At 51.7% G+C, this 17,518-nt stretch overlaps 1 protein-coding gene across 10 annotated transcripts in view; it reads right to left on the bottom strand.

The window, feature by feature from the left end:
* Positions 1–17,518, bottom strand: part of DIP2A (disco interacting protein 2 homolog A) — a 126,300-nt gene that overhangs the window by 36,942 nt on the left and 71,840 nt on the right. For all 10 annotated transcript variants that reach the window (XR_013486761.1, XM_020973347.2, XM_020973348.2 and 7 more), the window contains 7 exons: positions 16,248–16,358; positions 10,935–11,058; positions 10,657–10,766; positions 10,122–10,224; positions 6,827–6,891; positions 6,488–6,581; positions 5,905–6,024 (listed from right to left, as the gene is read on the bottom strand). Coding sequence is in view for 9 of the 10 variants with exons in the window: in XM_020973347.2 (XP_020829006.1) it covers positions 5,905–6,024; positions 6,488–6,581; positions 6,827–6,891; positions 10,122–10,224; positions 10,657–10,766; positions 10,935–11,058; positions 16,248–16,358 (727 nt within the window). In the remaining variant the exon portion in view is untranslated. The remainder of the gene's footprint in view (positions 1–5,904; positions 6,025–6,487; positions 6,582–6,826; positions 6,892–10,121; positions 10,225–10,656; positions 10,767–10,934; positions 11,059–16,247; positions 16,359–17,518) is intronic.

Below are 17,518 nucleotides of genomic sequence, written 5' to 3'. Positions count from 1 at the left end.
ACTATTTCCAAATCCCTCGAACACAAGGGGATTTCAACAATATTTTGTCATTTTTAGATAGCTTACCTAAAGCCAGGGGGGTGGGGGAAGGAGGGCTCTTCATTGGCTGCAGGACAAAAGAAGTGACTTGATTTTGCTTAAAAGCCACATAAATGGGCTTAACAGAGCCTCATGTTACTGATGCTGGCAATGCTAAAAGCTGAGTAACTGAGGGCCACACACATCTTAAAAATTTTATTTTTTCCCAATTACATGTAAAAACAATTTTTAACATTTATTTTTTAAAATTTCGAGTTCCAAATCCTCTCTCTCCCTCCCTCCTTCCCTTCCCCCCATCACTGAGACAGTAAGCAATTTGACAGAAGTATACACGTGCAATGAGTGATGCAAGTCATATTTCTGCATCAGTCATGTTGCAATAGAAAACAGACCAGGAAAATGAACAACAAAATAAAGTAAATAAGTCTGCTTCGATCTGCAGAGGTTCTCAGTTCTCTCTCTGGAGAGTTCTCTCTCTCACTCTTCATCATGAGTCCTCCTGAACTGTCTTAGGGCACAGCATTGCCGAGCAGAGTGGAGTCATTCACAGCTGACCACTGCTACAACGTTGCTGTTACTGAGTACAATGTTCTCCTGCTTCTGCTTACTTCACTCTGCATCAGTTCATGTAAATCTTTCCAGGTTTTTCTGAAACCCTCCTTCTCATCATTTCTTACAGCACAAGAGTACTGTCACAATCATATACCACAACTTGTTCAGCCATTCCCCAAATGATGAGCAACCCTTCAATTACCAGTTCTTGGCCATCACAAAAAAGAGTTGCTATAAATATTTTTGAACATATAGGTCCTTTCTCCTTTTCTTTGGGATACAGAGTACTAGTGGTACTGCTGGATCAAAGGGTATATACCGTTTTATAACCCTTTGGGCAAGGTTCCAAATTGCTCTCTAGAACGTTTGGATCAGTTCACAACTCTACCCACAATGTGTCTGTTTCTCCACGTTCCCTCAAACACTTACCATTTTCCTTTTTTGTCATGTTAGCCAATCTGATAGGTGTGGGGTGGAAGCTCAGAGTTGTTTTAATTTGCATTTCTCTCATCGATCATGATTTAAAGCATTTCTTCATATGACTGCAGGCAGCTTTGATTGCTTCATCTGAAAGCTGCCTGTTCATACCCTAGTGCCACATTTATCTTGCTGGCTGTCTCATCCTTCGTGAAACTCTCCCTGCTCTTGGCTGCCCTGACATGGGGTGGGCTTAGTTGTCCTCCTTCCTCTTGGGCCATTTTTCCTGACTCTTCTGGGATCCTCCTTAGAGAATCCAAGAGTGGGGAAGGGGCTTATGAAGCCCTGGTCTAGTTCAACCAATTCTCAACAGGAATCCTCTCTCCTTCATGTCTGTCAAGTAGTCATCGTTAGCCTCTGCCTAAAACAGCCCTTTCCACACTGGGAGTACTCAGTGTTAGAAACCTTTGCCTTTATTACAGCCAGGCCACATGTTCCTTCAACAATTCTACTACTGATTTCTCCTGATCCTGGGGCAAAGCAGAATCCATCAAAATGTGCCAGGTACCTTGCTAAGTGCTGGGGATACAAAAAGAGGCAAAAGATAGTCCCTGCCCCCAGTGAGCTCACATTCTATTGTGGGAGACAATATACAAAAACACATATATAAATCAAGCCATATACTGATAAATAGGAAATAATTAATAGAGGGAAGGCACTGGAATCAGGAGGGGATGGGGAAAGCTTCCTGTAGAGGGTGAGATTTTACTTGGGACTTACAGTAACCCAGGGAGGTCAGTCGTCAGGGCAGAGGAGGGATGGACAGAGAAAATGCCTGCAGCTAAGAAACGGAATGCCTCACTTACGCAATAGCCAGGAGGCCAGGGTTGCTGGATGGCAGTGAATGTGTCAGGGAGCACTAGGGAGGTGATAAAGGGCTTTGAAGGCCAAACGGAGCATTTTGTACTTGCCCCTGGAGGTAACAGTGAGCCACTGGAGTTTACTGAGGCAGGGGTGACACGGTTGGATCTGAGCTTCAGGGACATCACTTTGGTGGCTGAATGGAGGATGGAGAGGAGTGAGGAGAGGCGTCAGGCAGGCACACTATCACCAAACACAGGGTGATGAAGGTCTGCACCAGGGTGGTGGCAGTGTCGGAACAGAGAAGGGGACGTATCCAAGAGAAGACGGAGACAGGAGTGACAGGCCTTGGCAACAGCTTGGCTAGGGAACGTGGACAGTAATGGGGAAAGCAGGCGGCAGGGCGGGATCTGAGGGAAAGAGAGTGAATTTCTCATGAGACATGTTGAGTTTAAGATGTCTACTGGACATTCCATTCAAAATGTCTGAAAGGCCAATGGCGATGCAAGACTGGAGGTCAGCAGAGAGTTTGGGGCAGGAAAGGTCCATCTGAGAAGCATCAGCATAGAGATGGTCATCAGATCCATGGGAGCTGATGAGGTCATCTGCGATGTATTACAGAAGAAGAGAAGAGAGCCCGGAAGGACCTGTGGTTACAGGGTGTAATATGGAAGAAGATCCAGCAAAGGAGACAGAGAAGGAGTGGTTAGAGAGGGAGGAGGAGAACCAGAAAGAGAGTGGGCTGTCCCCAAAGCCCAGAGTGGCAAGAGTATCCACAGCATCCAGTGCTGCAGAGGGGTCAAGGGAAAGGAGGACTGAGAAAAGGCCACTGGATTTGGCCACTAAAAGATCACTGGTCACTGTGCAGAGAAGAGTTTTGGTGGAATGATGAGGTCAGAAGCCAGAATGTAAGAGATTAAGGAGAAAGTGAGAGGAGAGAAAGTGGAGGAACGTGTAGGTGGTTTTTTCCAAGTTTAGCCACATAGGGCGGAATATAGGAAGAGAGCTAGCAGGGACAGAGGGGTCAAATGAGCGCTTTTTTCAGGATAGGAGAGACATAGGCATGTTTGTAGGCAATAGAGAAGGAAAGACTGAAAATAAGTGCGTGAGTGGGGATGACAGAAAGAGGGGACGAGGTGCAATGGGGTCGCCTGAGAAGGTAGAGGGGTTGGTCTTGGTAAAGAATGAGGCCACCTCATCACATAAGACAGGGCTGAAAGAGAGAGAGGCAGAAGGAACCTAAGTGATAGATAAGGAAGTGGGGGAAAAGAGACATTGTAGCAAATGTGTAAAATATGAGGCAAAGATCTCAGTTGAGAGAGTCAGTGGGAAGGGGGAGCCATGGGAGGTTTGGGAGAATGGCGGTAGAGAGTGGGGCAAGGAGTTGATAAGGGAGGTACAGGATGACTGCCTGGAGGCAGTGAGGGCCCAGCTGAGGTTGGGGGCACGATCTTCTCTCTGTTCAGCAGCAGGTGTGGAGGACAGAAGGCGACAAATGGTGGGCATGATCCAAGGCTGAGGCTCGGCTGGTGTAACTGGTGATATGATCGGGGGTCAGAGGTTCAAGACAGGAGTGTAGAGTTGAACTGGTTCACCAAGGGGTCAAAATGGGGAGGAGGGAGAGTGGCCAGTGCAGGGGTCATAGGAGTATTTGAGGGTAACTACTATGTCTTTCCTAAGGCTTCTTTCTTCAGCCAATCTCAGACCCTTCCAGCACCCCTAACACCATCCCTTGGATGCTCTCTGGAGTCTCAATGGGGCCTGGGGTGCCCACGTCCTCTCTGCGGTAGGTGACCAAGTTTCACCTTGATCACTTCTGCTCCTGTCCACACTCTCAGAAACATTATTTAAGGCTGAGGGCCTTGATGGTGGGGGAGGCCCATAGCTGAGCTTTAGCCCCATCTGGGCATCGTCAAGCCCTGTCCTCCCCACCTAGAGTTCCACAATCACCCCCAAATCGACATTTCTAAAGCCAGACTCATCATTCCCTCCAAATGGCTCCCCCTTTGGCTTCCCCCCCGACTGCTCCCCCACCACTCCCCCAAACATCCAAGGAGTGAATGAGGCACACTAGCCCTTCCTCTCTCTGCCTGCTTCCCTTCCCCCTTTACAACCACCAATCTAGATTCAGGCTCTCAATGCTTCATGCCCAGACTAACCTAACTCCAGTGTCTCCCCTCTGGCCAGCAGTGATGAACATCTAAAACACCCCTTCAGACAAGTCACTCCTCATGCCTCTTCATGCCTCCTGAAAACCCCTCACTGGTGAGCTCTCAACAGGCTGGGCCCATCTTGCCTCTCTGCAGGTTCATCCACTCCCAATTCCCTGACTACCACCGGCCTTTTGTTGCCTCTGGTCATGCCAACAAATCCTCCCACCTGTCCAAGAAGGCTGGGACTGACCTGTCCTTCCTTTCGGACTCAGAGATGACCCATCCCAGCCTTCTCACCTGACCGATGAGGGCACACAGACTAAGAGGCTTAGCGATGTGCCCAAGGCTGCTACTGGGGGCAGAAACAAGAGCAGGTCCCAGACTTCCCAGCAGCAAGTCTAAAGTCACTCCCATGAAGTTGGGCTAAATCTTGGGTAAGTGAATATTCTGACTTCATTAGTCTGAGGTTGATTCCTTTAGAAATGTCAAGTTATTCATCCAATTTTCATTATTTAATCTCTACTTCATGCAAAGATCTAAACTAAGTGCTAATTTAAAGTAACTTAGGCACAGAGCTCCATTTAGGTGGTAAGGACGTAAGAGAAGACTACTGGACATTTCAAACTGGGGGCTGTGTAGACAGACATCTTACACTCAACACGTCCCAAACAGAATTCTTTCTTTCCCCCAAGCCCTCCCTCCCTCCTAGCTTCCTTATCACTACAGAGGGCATCCCATCCTCCTAGTCCCTCAGGCTCCCAACCTAGGAGTCACCCCGAATTGCCCACAACACCTCCCCCACCCCCAGATCCAATATGGCGCCAAGCCTGTTGATTTCACCTCTCTCTAATACAGTCCCTTCCCTCTGACACTGCCCCACCTGGTGCAGACCCTTAACACCTCACACCTGGACTACTGCAATGGTTGCTGGGGGGAGGGGTCTGCTCACGTCAAGGCTCTCCCCACTCCGCCACCAAAGTGATTTTCCTCAAGCGCAGGTCTGACCATGTCACTCACTCCATGACTCAATCAACTGTGGTGGCTCCCCACTGCCTCCAGGATCAAATATAAAATGCTCTGTTTGGGTTCAAAGTCCCTCCTTGCCCAGCCCTCTCCTCCTTTCCAGGCTTCCAGTGCCTCACTCCCCATCTCGTACTCTACGATGCAGTGACCCCGGCCTCCTGGCTGTTCTATGAACAAGATCCTCCCTCCCTGTGCTGGGCAACTCTTGGTGTGTGGAGGCCTGGAAGGCTCTTCCTCCTCCACTCTGACCACTGACCTCCCCAGCCTTAAGTCCCAGATAAAATCCTACCTTCTCAGGAAGCTGCCCCAGCTCCTCCTAACTGTAGACCCTTCCCTCAGTTTGTCCTGTGCAGAATACCCTGTTTGTACACAGCTGTTTGCACGCTGTCTCGCTCTGGAGAAGCATCTCGAGGGCCCCACACCTCTTTTGCCTTTCTCTGTATGCCCAGGTCTTAGCACACAGTGCCTGGCACACAACAGGCACTTAAGAAGTGTTTACTGGTGGGATGAGTCATTTCTTTGCACCAGACACAAAGAACATGTAGATTTAGTGTGAAATAGCTACCCAGTAACGAAAATCAAATTCACTCTCTTCATGGGACATGCTGAGGAAAACCGAGTAGCCAGAACCTTGCATACTAATTATCATAAAGCATGAATTACAAATAAAAGAGACTGCTGGGTTCCAGCCGCTAAACCCCTTCTACCATCGCAGGTGGCTACAGTCCCCCACACACCCTGGAGAGGACGCTTATGATTCCAAGAAAACCTGTATGGGAAGAAGCGGTGCGTGGGGGGTGGCAGTGCTGAGAGCGAGGTCTGAAAGCCACCTCCTCATGTCCCAGGCCTTTCCACTTACACGGATTGGCTCCGTCGGCCACAATCAGCATCCGCAGGGAGCTCAAGCTGACGTCCCTCTGATCTCGCTGGGCCAGGAGAGACCAGTGCATGTCTCGGGATTTCACTAACGCCACCCGGGCTGCCGTGGACAGGAGAGAGCATCAGCAAGCGTATGTAAACAGGAAGGACTGAGGGAGCACGTGCGCGCGCACACACACACACACACACACACACACACACACACACAGCACATGTGTGCACACTTCTTAGTACTATCAAGACCCAATCGACAAGTTAGGGGTCTTAGCATAAGTCAGACCAGAAGGGGGCAAAGCTGAGGCATTCGTCTGGGAATCCCCATCTCCAGCAGAACTCAAGAAAATGCTCTTAAGATGCACCAGGCAGAATCGGCCAGAACCAAAGTGCTCACAGATGGGAGGCTGGCAGGCCAGGGGCCATCTCATCAGCCGCCAGCCCCGCCGGCCACGGAGAGAGCAGGCCGGCAGCGGTTCTCAGTTCTGTGAGAAACATCCTCAGTCCCTCACTTTGGCCATTTTTAAGGGTGTCGTTTGAAAGGATGAACCCAGACAGGGAATAATTACCTTTATAGGAGCACACTTTCTGTATCCACGAAAGGGGGTTCACTTTCATGAGGGCATAAGGAATACTGACAACGTGCATTCGGTTCATGACACTCTGAAAAAACCCAAAGCATTTGTTTATTTAGGGCCTACGGCGATTACCACCCCAGAGCACGAGCTTCAGCACCACGCACAGGAAGTGACACGTCTATCTGGACACAATTCCAGGCACATCACTCAAAGCCCTCACTCCACAACCAAGACGCTGCATGCTGCCACAGCAGAGGGCTGACTTTTTGTTTTGCTATGAAGCTATCCATGAGCCTTATTCCAAAGTGCAGATCTACTGGCAACACTCACGGTCAGCACTCCATGCCACAGGCCAGCGTCCCGTTTGAAGTCCAGCACGTTGGTTAAAGTCTCCGCTGAAAGTGAACAGAGAGCGTTAAAAGCAGGTGGCTTCACACCCCGCCAAAGCCCCACACAGAACAGCATGGACATAGAGAACACACGCCTGTAACTCCAGATGCATGCCCAAACTCGGCTTCCAGATCTCTCGCTATCTGTGCTTAGTAAAACAGCCGGTATGCTCTGGGGCTCCCACTCCATGACGGCTGCCTTCTGCTGGAAGCACCAGTCAACATCCTCACCCTCAAATCTAGTACCTCTCAGTGGCCAGTACCTGAAGCATTCGGGACCAGTCTACATTAGGGGGAAGACACTTTGTGAACTGAAGCAAACGCAACCAGCAACCCTTGGTCACACTCTGCCTCTGTGCCACGCGCTACTCTGGGCCCTGGAGATCCAGAGGCAAAGAACCGTGACAGCCCTTGGCCTCCAGCCTCCTGGGAGCTGACATGAAGCCAGCAGACTCTGCTGGCTCTAACCAGGCAAACAGCCGTGACCCTGCCCACTGTCGCCTCCTCTAGCCCCCTTCCTCCTGTGAGGAAGAGGCTTTCTCCACTGCTCTGCCAACATCGAGCTAAACTCGGTACAGAACTCCTCTGCTCCAGCAGCGGTGACTGCCCCCAAAGGGGCGTGCTCCCCTCCCGATCGCCAGGGCCTGATTCTGGCTGTCCAAGCCGAGCACTTGAGCTGACAGGCTTACAGAGGTCCCTGCCTGCTGGGGCCCTCGGAACCTCGCCTCGGTCAGGCCGACTCGGGTCCCAGATCTTTCACGACGATGACGATGGCAGCGTGCATTGGCAGGCTGTGTGCTAAACGCTTCACAATTATTATCTCATCTGATCCTGACGACAACTTTGGGAGGCCGGGGCTATTATTATCCCCATATTACAGATGAGGAAACTGACGCAGGCAGCATTTAAGGGACTTGTCCAGGGTCACACAGCTGCTAAGTGTCTAATGCTACATTTGAACTTGGGTTTTGTTGACTCCAGGCCTAGGGCTCTATTCACAGTGATGCCAGCTAAACACAATAACAAAAATAACGCTAATTATTAAAAATAAGCATGATAATAGCTAGGCTCTATGTCATGCCTACCATGTCCCAGACACTGTGCTAAATGCTTTCTAATTATTATCTCATTTGATTCTGACAAATCTGGGAGGCAGGGGCTACTGTTATCACTATTTTACAGTTGAGGAAACTGAGACAGACAGAGGTTAAGTAACTAGTCCAGGATCACACAGCTGCTAAGTGTCTAAAGCAAGACTTGAACTCAGGTCTTGCTGACCCCATTCCCTGCGTGCTTCTGACTAGCCTACCGAGCTCGCCTCAGCAGCCCGGGAGTTCTGCTAGCTCAAAGACCAGGCCCTTGAAGATGTGACCTGGCGCTTCAGAGGCACAGAGCCTGGCATGGGGATCCAGAGGTGGCCTTCACCCTGCTAGCCTTCAACTACTCCTATTTAGATTTTAAGCTTCTCTCCATTCAGAGCCCAAGGTGATTTTCATCTTGGTATCTCTAAGGCCTTCCAGAGAGTGCTGTATACAGCAGGTGCTGAAGCAATGTTGGATGAATTTCACTCCACATTACTCCCAGAGTCTGTGCCTTGCGCCCTGAGGGCACCAGCCGCCTCCTGGGGCTCAGAGGCGCCACACTCAGCTCGCCACGCTGCCCCTGGGGGACGAGTCCACGCCTAAGCAGGCACGTGGCAAATGTCGTCTTCTCAGACGACATTCCCTGCAAGCTTCTCTGTCCCCACTTTTGGGCACTCTGGGGTTTTCGACTGCAGGCCAAGAAGCTCAAACCTGGGGGACGACTGTCAAATCCCCTGTTCTAAGAGCGGCCCCCTGCAGGAACTCCTCTCGGGTTCCAGGCCCTTCTCTAGGAGCATGTCACACACCCCACCATCCTCAAGGGTCACCCTGGACTCTGGAAACAGAAGCCATGGGGAAGGCCAGCACTGCCCAGACCTGTCAACAGGCACCACCAAGTTGCCTAAGCGATTCGGGGGCTGCTCTCAGGGCCGAGCAAAGCCACTGGGCTTGTGCCTTTCTTCCTGCAGGTACACGAGGAACTGCGGACCCAGGCCTGGAATGCTAGCTTCTGGCTTCCTCCAAGGCTCAGGCAAAATCCCACCTTCTCCAAGAAGCCTTTCCTGGTTGCCATCACTGCCTGGGCCTTTCCTCGGTGACTGCCTCCTACCGGCCCTGCCTGTATCTGGTTGGCAGACTGTCTCCCCCATCAGACCAGGAGCCCTTCGAGAGCAGGGGATGCCTTTCGCCTCTTTCTTTGTGTCCCCATGCCTGGGACACATAGGGGCTTCATAAATGTGTGCCGACTTGACCCTGTTTTGTTCAGTCACTTTAACCAAAGACTTGGATGAAGACACAGGTGGTCTGTTTTTAAATTTCATAACCGATACAGTTAGGAGGAGAGAATCAGGCACAGAAAATACAGTTGGTCCAATGGCCCAAGGCCATGAGAACAAGGAGGCACACTGGCAAATGTGACCTGTGGATTTAAGGCGATAAGCGCCCAAGGACGAGATGGGAGAGGCCCAGAGTGAGTGAGCAGGCAGACGCAGCGCTGCACAAAGACCCAAGGGACGCTCAGGCTTTCCTAAGAGTCGTGACTTACTTCAACAAGCAATTATTGGCATTGTACAAAGGGAGAAAAAAGACACAGGCCTGCCCTCCAGCAGTGTCCCAACATTGGGAGGCAGGGGCCTTGCTGGCCAGCTCCTGCTCCCTGAGAGGGATCTGGGTAGCTTGCTTACCATGTCATCTTTTAAGAAAAGCATTTACAAGTGGCAGATAGGTCATGCAGTGGACAGAGCACCAACCCTGGAGTCAGGAGGAGCTGAGTTCAAATCCGGCCTCAGACACATAACACTCACAAGCTGTGTGACCCTGAGCAAGTCACTTAACCCCAACTGCCTCACCAAAAAAAGCACTTCCAAGTTTGGTGCCCTGCCAGCAAGGGTGCCAAGGCTGGGAACAAGGTTAATGGAAGGGGGACTGTGGAGAAGAAAGCTCAGGGAGGGACATGATCTTTGCAGGTTTGCTGGATAGGGGAGGAACTCAGCTTATTTTGTTTGGGTCATCCAAGAGAAAGAGGTAGATCTAACGGGGAGGAATGTGGAGGAGGCCGACTCGGGATCCAAAGGAGGGCTCTCATCCCAGCCCTGAAGGGGCTAGCAGAGGCCCAGACTGTCAGGTAAGCCAATGGTTGTTAAGCAAATAACTTACCTTCTGAGTAACTACAGGCTTGGGTTAATGCATGACACTGGGCTAACATGGAGGCGTGAGATATGGTAATTCCCACCGTGCTGCCTTCTTTGCTCGTCTTATACTGGAAAAGAACATTTTGGGAAAACGTTATGTGGTGCTTTCACAGGTAAGTAACCACACAGCACGCAATACGACTTTATGGAAAAGACCAGACGACCAGGCCCGCCCTCCGGGCTTTGTGGAGGACGAGACAGCTCATTTCAGAGCAAAGATAACAAGCCAAGAACTTGGACAGGCGGCATTTCCATCATCAGTGTAAATATTCATGGACTAATGGGTCACTAACTCTCACGAAGGTGAGAGGTGACTGGAACACAGACTGGGCAACTGCTGCGCTGGCCTGGGTTGTCTAAGATAGCACGATGACAAAAATCACTGGACCTGGATACCAGGCCACCAGCTTTAGTAATATAATCACAGAAAAAGAAAAACTCAGTACGCCTCGATTTAATTCATTCTCCATGCTCCACAAGACAACAAGAAGCGTTCTTACCTCGATGTACGCGGTTTCAGCACTGGCATCTCGCACTGGGGGGTGCCAGTCCTTGGCCGGTTTTGCCAAATGCTTCCCATCTATGACAAACCAAACTAGGCGAGGCCAGCCTTCAAAAGAAAGCAAAAAGGGGGCAGTGGAAATCAAATGGGAAAAGCTGCTCTTTGATTAGCCCCCCAGGACACCCACACCCAGGGGGCTGAAGGGAAGGCCTTCACAGCTTCTTGGCTTCACCCAAAGTGGAGCCAAGCGACTACCCCAGAGTGGTGACCTCGTACCTTTGAATGTGGCCACCTCTCCCGTGGGCGCCTTGGGCAACCCCTTCTGACAAGCGTCTGTAGTCAGGGCCAGCGTCACCCCACAGCTGCCCAAGAGAAAGCCAATCTGTTGGCTACCAGCATCCTGAAAAATGCACAGCACTCTGGTAAGCTTTAGGATGAACAGATGAGTACAGTAACATGAACCAGACTGGGGGGGGGGTCCCATGTTGGTGGTGACCCTTCTCTTGCTAGAGGCCTCATCGGTATGGGGCTCTCAGACCGTGTCATGGCGTTCTCCCTGATAGGGGCTCAGGGAACCGCTCTCTACACTCCAGATAATGGGGGACAATCCAGGGTCCCCTAAAAATAGGAAGAAGGGCTGCGATGTAGAAACAAGGCGGAAAAAGGATCTAAAGGGACAGAGTGTGGCCCAGGCCTTCATCTAGACACTGCAGGGTGGGAAGATGTCCCCCAGAGGAGAGGAGAGCAGTGGGGACCAACGCAGCATTCACAGGCTGGGACGTGGGGCTGGAGCGAACAGAGTAAAGGCTTTCATTTTTAGTCTCCTTGTTGTGACCATGAACCTGACAGAAGCTTCCTAGAGGCAGCTGGACGTGCACACAGGGCTGGACCTGGGGTTGGGAATACAAGAAGCATTTATTAAGCGCCTCCTATGGTCCAGGCTGGCGTACCAATAAGAGAGATGTCCCAGGTCCTCGAACAGCTGGAAAGCTGATGGCCAGAGGACAGTCCAGAGCCCTGCCCTCCATAACAGGGGGCCTGGGGAGGCCTGAAGTGCTCTACCCTCAGAGAGGGTGTGGAGAGGGGTGGAGAACCCAAAGCATGGCAATGAGATTTCAAGCAGAGCATTTCTGAGTTCGAGTCCAGTCCCAAACACTTACTAGCTGTGTAACCCTGGCCAGTCACTTCACCCTGTTTGCCTCAGTTCCTCCTCTGTAAAATGAGCTGGAGAAGGAAATGGCAAACTACTCCAGCATCTTTGCAAAAAACCCCAACAAAACAAAACACCTCACAGAGTCAGACACATATGAAAAATGACTCAACAATATTAAATTCTATAGAGTCCAAACCAACTGGCTGAGGGAAGACCTGAGTTCAAATCCGGTCTTAGACATGGAGAGACTAGCTGCGTGATCTTGGTCGTTACTTTCCATTTGTCTGCCTCAGTTTCCTCCACTGTAAAATAAAGATCGTAACAGCACCCAGTGCGCAGGGCTATGGTGGGGAATCAAAATGAGCTCGTGTGCACAAAGCTCGCGCAGTGCCTGGCACACAGGACGTGCTTAATAAATGCTCGTGCCCTTCCTTCCCCATACAAAGAGCAGAACAGGAGGGCAGTATTCTTGCTAAGATGGTGCAGTCACGGGAGGCAGGCCACCCCACTCCCAACTACCAACTTCACCAAAACCCTGAAGTTCTTGTCAAACCAAATAATGGTCCAGAAATCCAATGAGAAACTCAAACGACATCAGCTAGGCTGGCCTGAACTGGGAGGCAACAGGAATGAGGCCAAAGACTAGCCCTACACATGGCCCAGAGGCTCTGAGAACAGAGGCAGTGAGACCTCGAAAGGCAAAGCGCTCCCCGAGGAAGTGCTGGCCCAGGGAGCAGCACAAAGCTATCACCACAGACAGTCCTTGGGGGGCCAGTGAGGGCCATGCTCAGGAGGGAGCAGAGGTGGGCACAGCCACAAAGAGGATCCCGGGGAGACCAAGCAGGGCCCCAACCAAAAGGATAGCAGGGAGTTCTTGGCACAAGGCCCCAATTCAGGAGTTAGCACATGACAGATGAGCACAGCAAAGAAAAGAGCACCCCAAAATCACTGCAAATTGAGAGCCCCCCCCAAGACAGAGAAAAAGGGACTCCCACAAAGACAGGCTGAACATAGAGAAGAAAAGAGCTAAACCCTTTACTCAAGAACAGAATCCCTGGAAATAAGAAGATACCAAGGTAAAACCAATGATTCCATGAGACAGCAAGAAACATTGGAACAAAAGCAAAAAAGATGGAAAAAATAAAAGAAAATATAAGATGTATCACTAAGAATTGGCCTGGAAAACAAGTCAGCAAGAGAACATTTAAGAACAACTGGACTCCCTGAAAACCATGATTTCTTCATTCCTTTCTTTCTTTTTTTAAAAGCCTGGACACCACATTTCAAGAAATCATAAAGGAAAACTTCCCGACTCAATTTGTCACCTCCTTAAAAGAGCCCCCAAAGGAGAAGTCCCAGGAAGGCTGTAGCCTGAATCCAGCTCTAAGGAGGCAGTCAGGATCACTCAAGACCCAGTGGCTTCTACTAAAAACCAGAGAAGATCCTGGAATCCAGTGTTCCAAAAGTCCCCACAGCCAGCCAGGCACGGGTCTGAAATGGCTGCAGATATGAAGCCTAACAGGAGACGTGCAGGTGCGTGAGGAGAGGGGAGAAACCGCCTGATGCCTCAGGCTGTCCCCAAAGGGCCCAGCCTCCACCTGGATTGGCACAGTTAGGGTGATGCTCCTGCTTCAACTTCACAGCTCCTAAAGGTATCCGGGCTGTTTCCCATTGGTGTCTAAAACGCCAGGTACATTTGAGCCCCTGGGGGTGGACATCTCTCTCCCTGTGCTGCCTGCTAGGCTGGCAGGCCAAAGAACTCTCCTGTACCACAAACACACCAACTGTGTCCCTTCAGAGCCTTATTGTCTTCAAAGGGTTACTGAAGGAGTTAAGTGAGGAAAAGAGCGCATGCTGTCCCGAGAAGGTCCTATGTGTCTCCTGCCCCTTGTGGGGAAACTCCTCATATAGCCATCTATACCAGCTGCCTCCACTGTCTCTCCTTCAGTCTCTTCTTAACCCCATACAGTCTGGCTTCTGGCCCTTTGTTCCTCTGCCCCCTGCAGAGTGACCGGTGATCTCTCAGTGGTCTTTCCTCGGTCCTCATTCTCCTGGAGCCCTCTGTAGCCCTGGACGCTGTGGGACTCTCTCCTCCTGGATCCTGTCGTCCCTCTAGGGTTTTGGGGACACTGCACTGTCTCTCTGGTTCCCCTGCTCTGCTGAGTCCTCCTCCGAGTCACACTCTCTAACCACGGGCGTCCCTCAGGTTCTGTCCTGGCCTCTTCTCCCTCTGTGCTGCCTCACTCGGGGATCTCTTCAGCTCCCATGGATTTAATGATCGTCTCTGTTGAGATGATTCTCAGATTGACCTTTCCTGCCCGAAACTCCCTGCTGAGCTCCCATTCTGCCTCTCCAGCTGTCTTTCAGACATCCCCAACTGGATGTCCAGCAGACGTCTTAAACTAAGCATGTCCCAAACAGAACTTGTTATCTTTCCCCCACCCCTTCCCCCATGTCTTCCCTATTACTGTAGAGGGAACCCCCACCCTCCCAGGCCCTCAGGCTCCCAACCTAGGAGTCATCCTCACTCTCTCACCCTGGCCCAGGTCTAACCCGCTGCTATAGCTGCTGGGGGCTCTGCCAGCCTCATGTCTCTCCCCACTGTACCCCAGACCCCATTCAGCCACCAAAGTGATTTTCCTGGAGTGCAGGCCCAAGCCTCCCTCCATATACTCCAGGATCAAAGAGCACGTCTTCTGCTCAGCCTTCGAAGCCCTTCATGCCTTTTCTAGTCTTTTTATACTTTACACCCTCCCTCTCCCTGCAGTCTTCCACCTGGGGCCACTGGCCTGCTGGCTATTCCTCATGCCGTATGTAGCATTTCCTCTAGCATCTCCCAGGACTGGAACGCTGATTTTCCTCCCTAAAATCCAACCCCTTTACTTTTAGTGCCTCCCCTCTGCCAGTTATCTCTTACTTAGAGCTGGACAAATACAAGTTTGTACGCTGTCTTCCCCGTTCAATTGTGAGCCCCTTGAGGGCAGGGAACCGTCTTCTTCCTCTTTGTGTGTCCCCAGCACAGCCCAGCACAGCGCCTGGCACGCAGCAGTTACTCAGTCAATGTGTACGGAATGACTGATTTCCCTGTCTGTGCTGGCTTTGGCCTCTAGGCCTCGCTGTGGGATTGCTGGCTCAAAGGGCACATGTAGCTCTTGTCCCTTTTTAGACACGGCCGGATAAGGTGAGATTTAACAGGAACAAAAGCAAAGCTAGCAGGGCCTGGCCAGGGGACCTTTTGTTTGGTGGGCTACAAGCTCAGTGACCTTGGGAGAGGGGGCTTTGAGAGAGGGCCGGCTGCAGCACTTGCTCAGATGATGTCTGCGGGCAGCCCCAGCTCCGAAGGATGCCAGCGATAAATGGGACAGCCTCCCATGGCCACGCCATGTGAGCTTGGCTGAAGAAGCTAGGGCAAACAGAAGAGGCGTGGGCTCACTCCTGCTCTACAGATGGAAGATCCTGGACCAAAGCCATGACCCACCGCCCCCCCAGGGCTCCGAGCAGCAGCAGACTCTGCCTGAAGACATCACACCTCCCCAGCACACCACTGGGTACCCAGGAAAAGGCACAGAAACACCAAGAGCCAGGGCAGGCCAGGTGATCAAGGGATGCCCCTAACACAAAACCTCAGCCTCTAAGGCACAGGGCCAGGCACAACGTTCATGCTCGGTAAAGGGATGCTTTCTGAATAGAACTATAAAGGACTCACAACCACACAGACATGGTAGTTGGGAGTCTTCAGGGAACAGAGCATCACTGCAGGGTGAGGAAAAGGGCCCATGGCAGGTAGCAAGGGGGGACAGGGAAGGAACTCTGAAGAAGAAAAAGGAAGCAGGTGTAGGGAAAGGTGGGCTGATCACACGAGGAGAGCCCCCTCTTTGGGGTCTAATGGCAGCTGCTTTGGCCACCATGTCTGCTGCACACAGAGAGCTCTGATAGCTCTGTGGACGCTCTCACCATGATGGATGGTGTGCCCTCCAGGGGTACAGATTGCAGCCTCACCATCCCTGCGGGCCCCCAGGGGCTCTTGTCGGGGCACTCCCCAAAGCCTGCCCATAGGCCCCAAGGAGTGAGCTATCCTCATGTGACCAGCCCACCTTCCCTGCTGACATTCTTTACTGCTGTTCTCCAGAGTTCCTTCCCTGTCCTCTCTCACTATCTACCACGGGCCCCACGGAGAAAAGGGAAGAGTGGCCAGGTGAGAGGAAGGGAAGAGCAGGCCTAAACCTCAGGCTCTTCTGGCCAGGCACACACAGTCCCACCCTCTGGAAGAAGAGTAAACTAGGCTAACACTCTTGTCACTAAAAGGAGGGGAGACCACGTCAAGGGCACACCGTCTCAGGGGCAGGAAGATGCCCATCATGGTTTGAACTTCTCCCTGCCTGTGCCTGGAGGACACGCCCTCCAGCAGGCACTGACCCATTCCAAAAGCGCCTTACCTTTCTTGTTAACGGCACTTCTATTGGCACAGGAATAAGTTCTGCCAGGAGGCACCCATAGAACGCCACCATGAACATCACAGGATCACTATTTGGGAAAACGAGGGCCACCTAGAATTAAGAAAAAGGGAGGCAGAGGAAAAGATGAAAATTGCTTTTGTTTTTCAAAGTAAAAGCTTCGAGTGAAAAGTCTGGATCAAAGCCAACTGAATTCCCTGCCTAGAGAATGTCCCCAACTTCCTCCCTTGAGAGGCGGTGTTCTGTTCATCCCTGAGATCATCTCTGACCAATGAACCGCCGTTGGGGGTCACCTTTCGATCACAAGCTACGAGGTGGGGCCAACGAGTAAACGCCCAGGCCTGGAGAGATAGGTCCATGGCTCTAAGAGACTGAGGGGAATCTAAGGGGAAGATCCCGGGGACCACATACAGCATGGATTTATTTAGATAAATGGTGCTAAACAGAGGGAGAAAAGTGCATCCGTAACGTCTGGGACAGTGAGGGAGAAAACAAGCTCAGCCTGGCCTCGGCATCTGTCCAAACTGCATGGCCCTGCGGGGCAGGAAAGGAGGCTCAAATAAGGCACGGAGGACAGGCCAGGGGACGTGGCTGCGGCTCTTCTATCGCCTCTTTTACAGAAGCACCCACGGCCAGTATGTCTCCCTGAGCACCAATCACCACGGCAGGACCGTTTTTCATAAGTGGCCTTGTCTTTGGGAACCTGATGCCCCATCAGAAGCAGACTCACTAGTTGGCAGCTGGCAGCTGTGGGGACGTAGTTAGAGCTCTGCCACAGGCCAGCCTCTGGACCCCAAGCAGACAGTGCTCATTGACAGGGATAACAGGGACACTTGGCTCTCCCTCTGCCCCAGGCCAGGAAGCAGTCCAAGCTGTGTAGGCCGCTGTTATCACTACCGGTAAAAAGGACACGCTCAGTGTCTGATGGGCCTTATGCAGAGCTTGCTGGACAGAGAGCCCGACAACCTTGTACTGATTGGAACTGAGTCTCCCCCTTGTGTCTAATACTCAAGAGCTGTGAAGACTCAGATGGGGAACCCTGGTGTCCTTCACTCATGAAGACTGGGTCAGCACCAGCTGGCCAAGCATCCGCCTGGAAGGAAGCATGGCCCGTCAGCCCTTGGACATGGACCACACGGACCGACCACTTCTACAACCACTCCAGTGTGGACAGAGGCAAGAGAGAAAAGCAGCCTGGGGGGAAGGGGCAGAAGGCGGCTGCCGTCGCCTGCTCCCTAGATGCCTTCACGGGC

The sequence above is a fragment of the Phascolarctos cinereus genome, unplaced genomic scaffold, assembly GCF_003287225.1.
Source record: "Phascolarctos cinereus isolate Bilbo 61053 unplaced genomic scaffold, phaCin_HiC Scaffold_5;HRSCAF=322, whole genome shotgun sequence".
Classification (NCBI taxonomy): Eukaryota; Metazoa; Chordata; class Mammalia; order Diprotodontia; family Phascolarctidae; genus Phascolarctos; species Phascolarctos cinereus.
The sequence above is the reverse complement of the archived record's forward strand: the minus strand, read 5'-3'. Positions and strand labels throughout refer to the sequence as shown.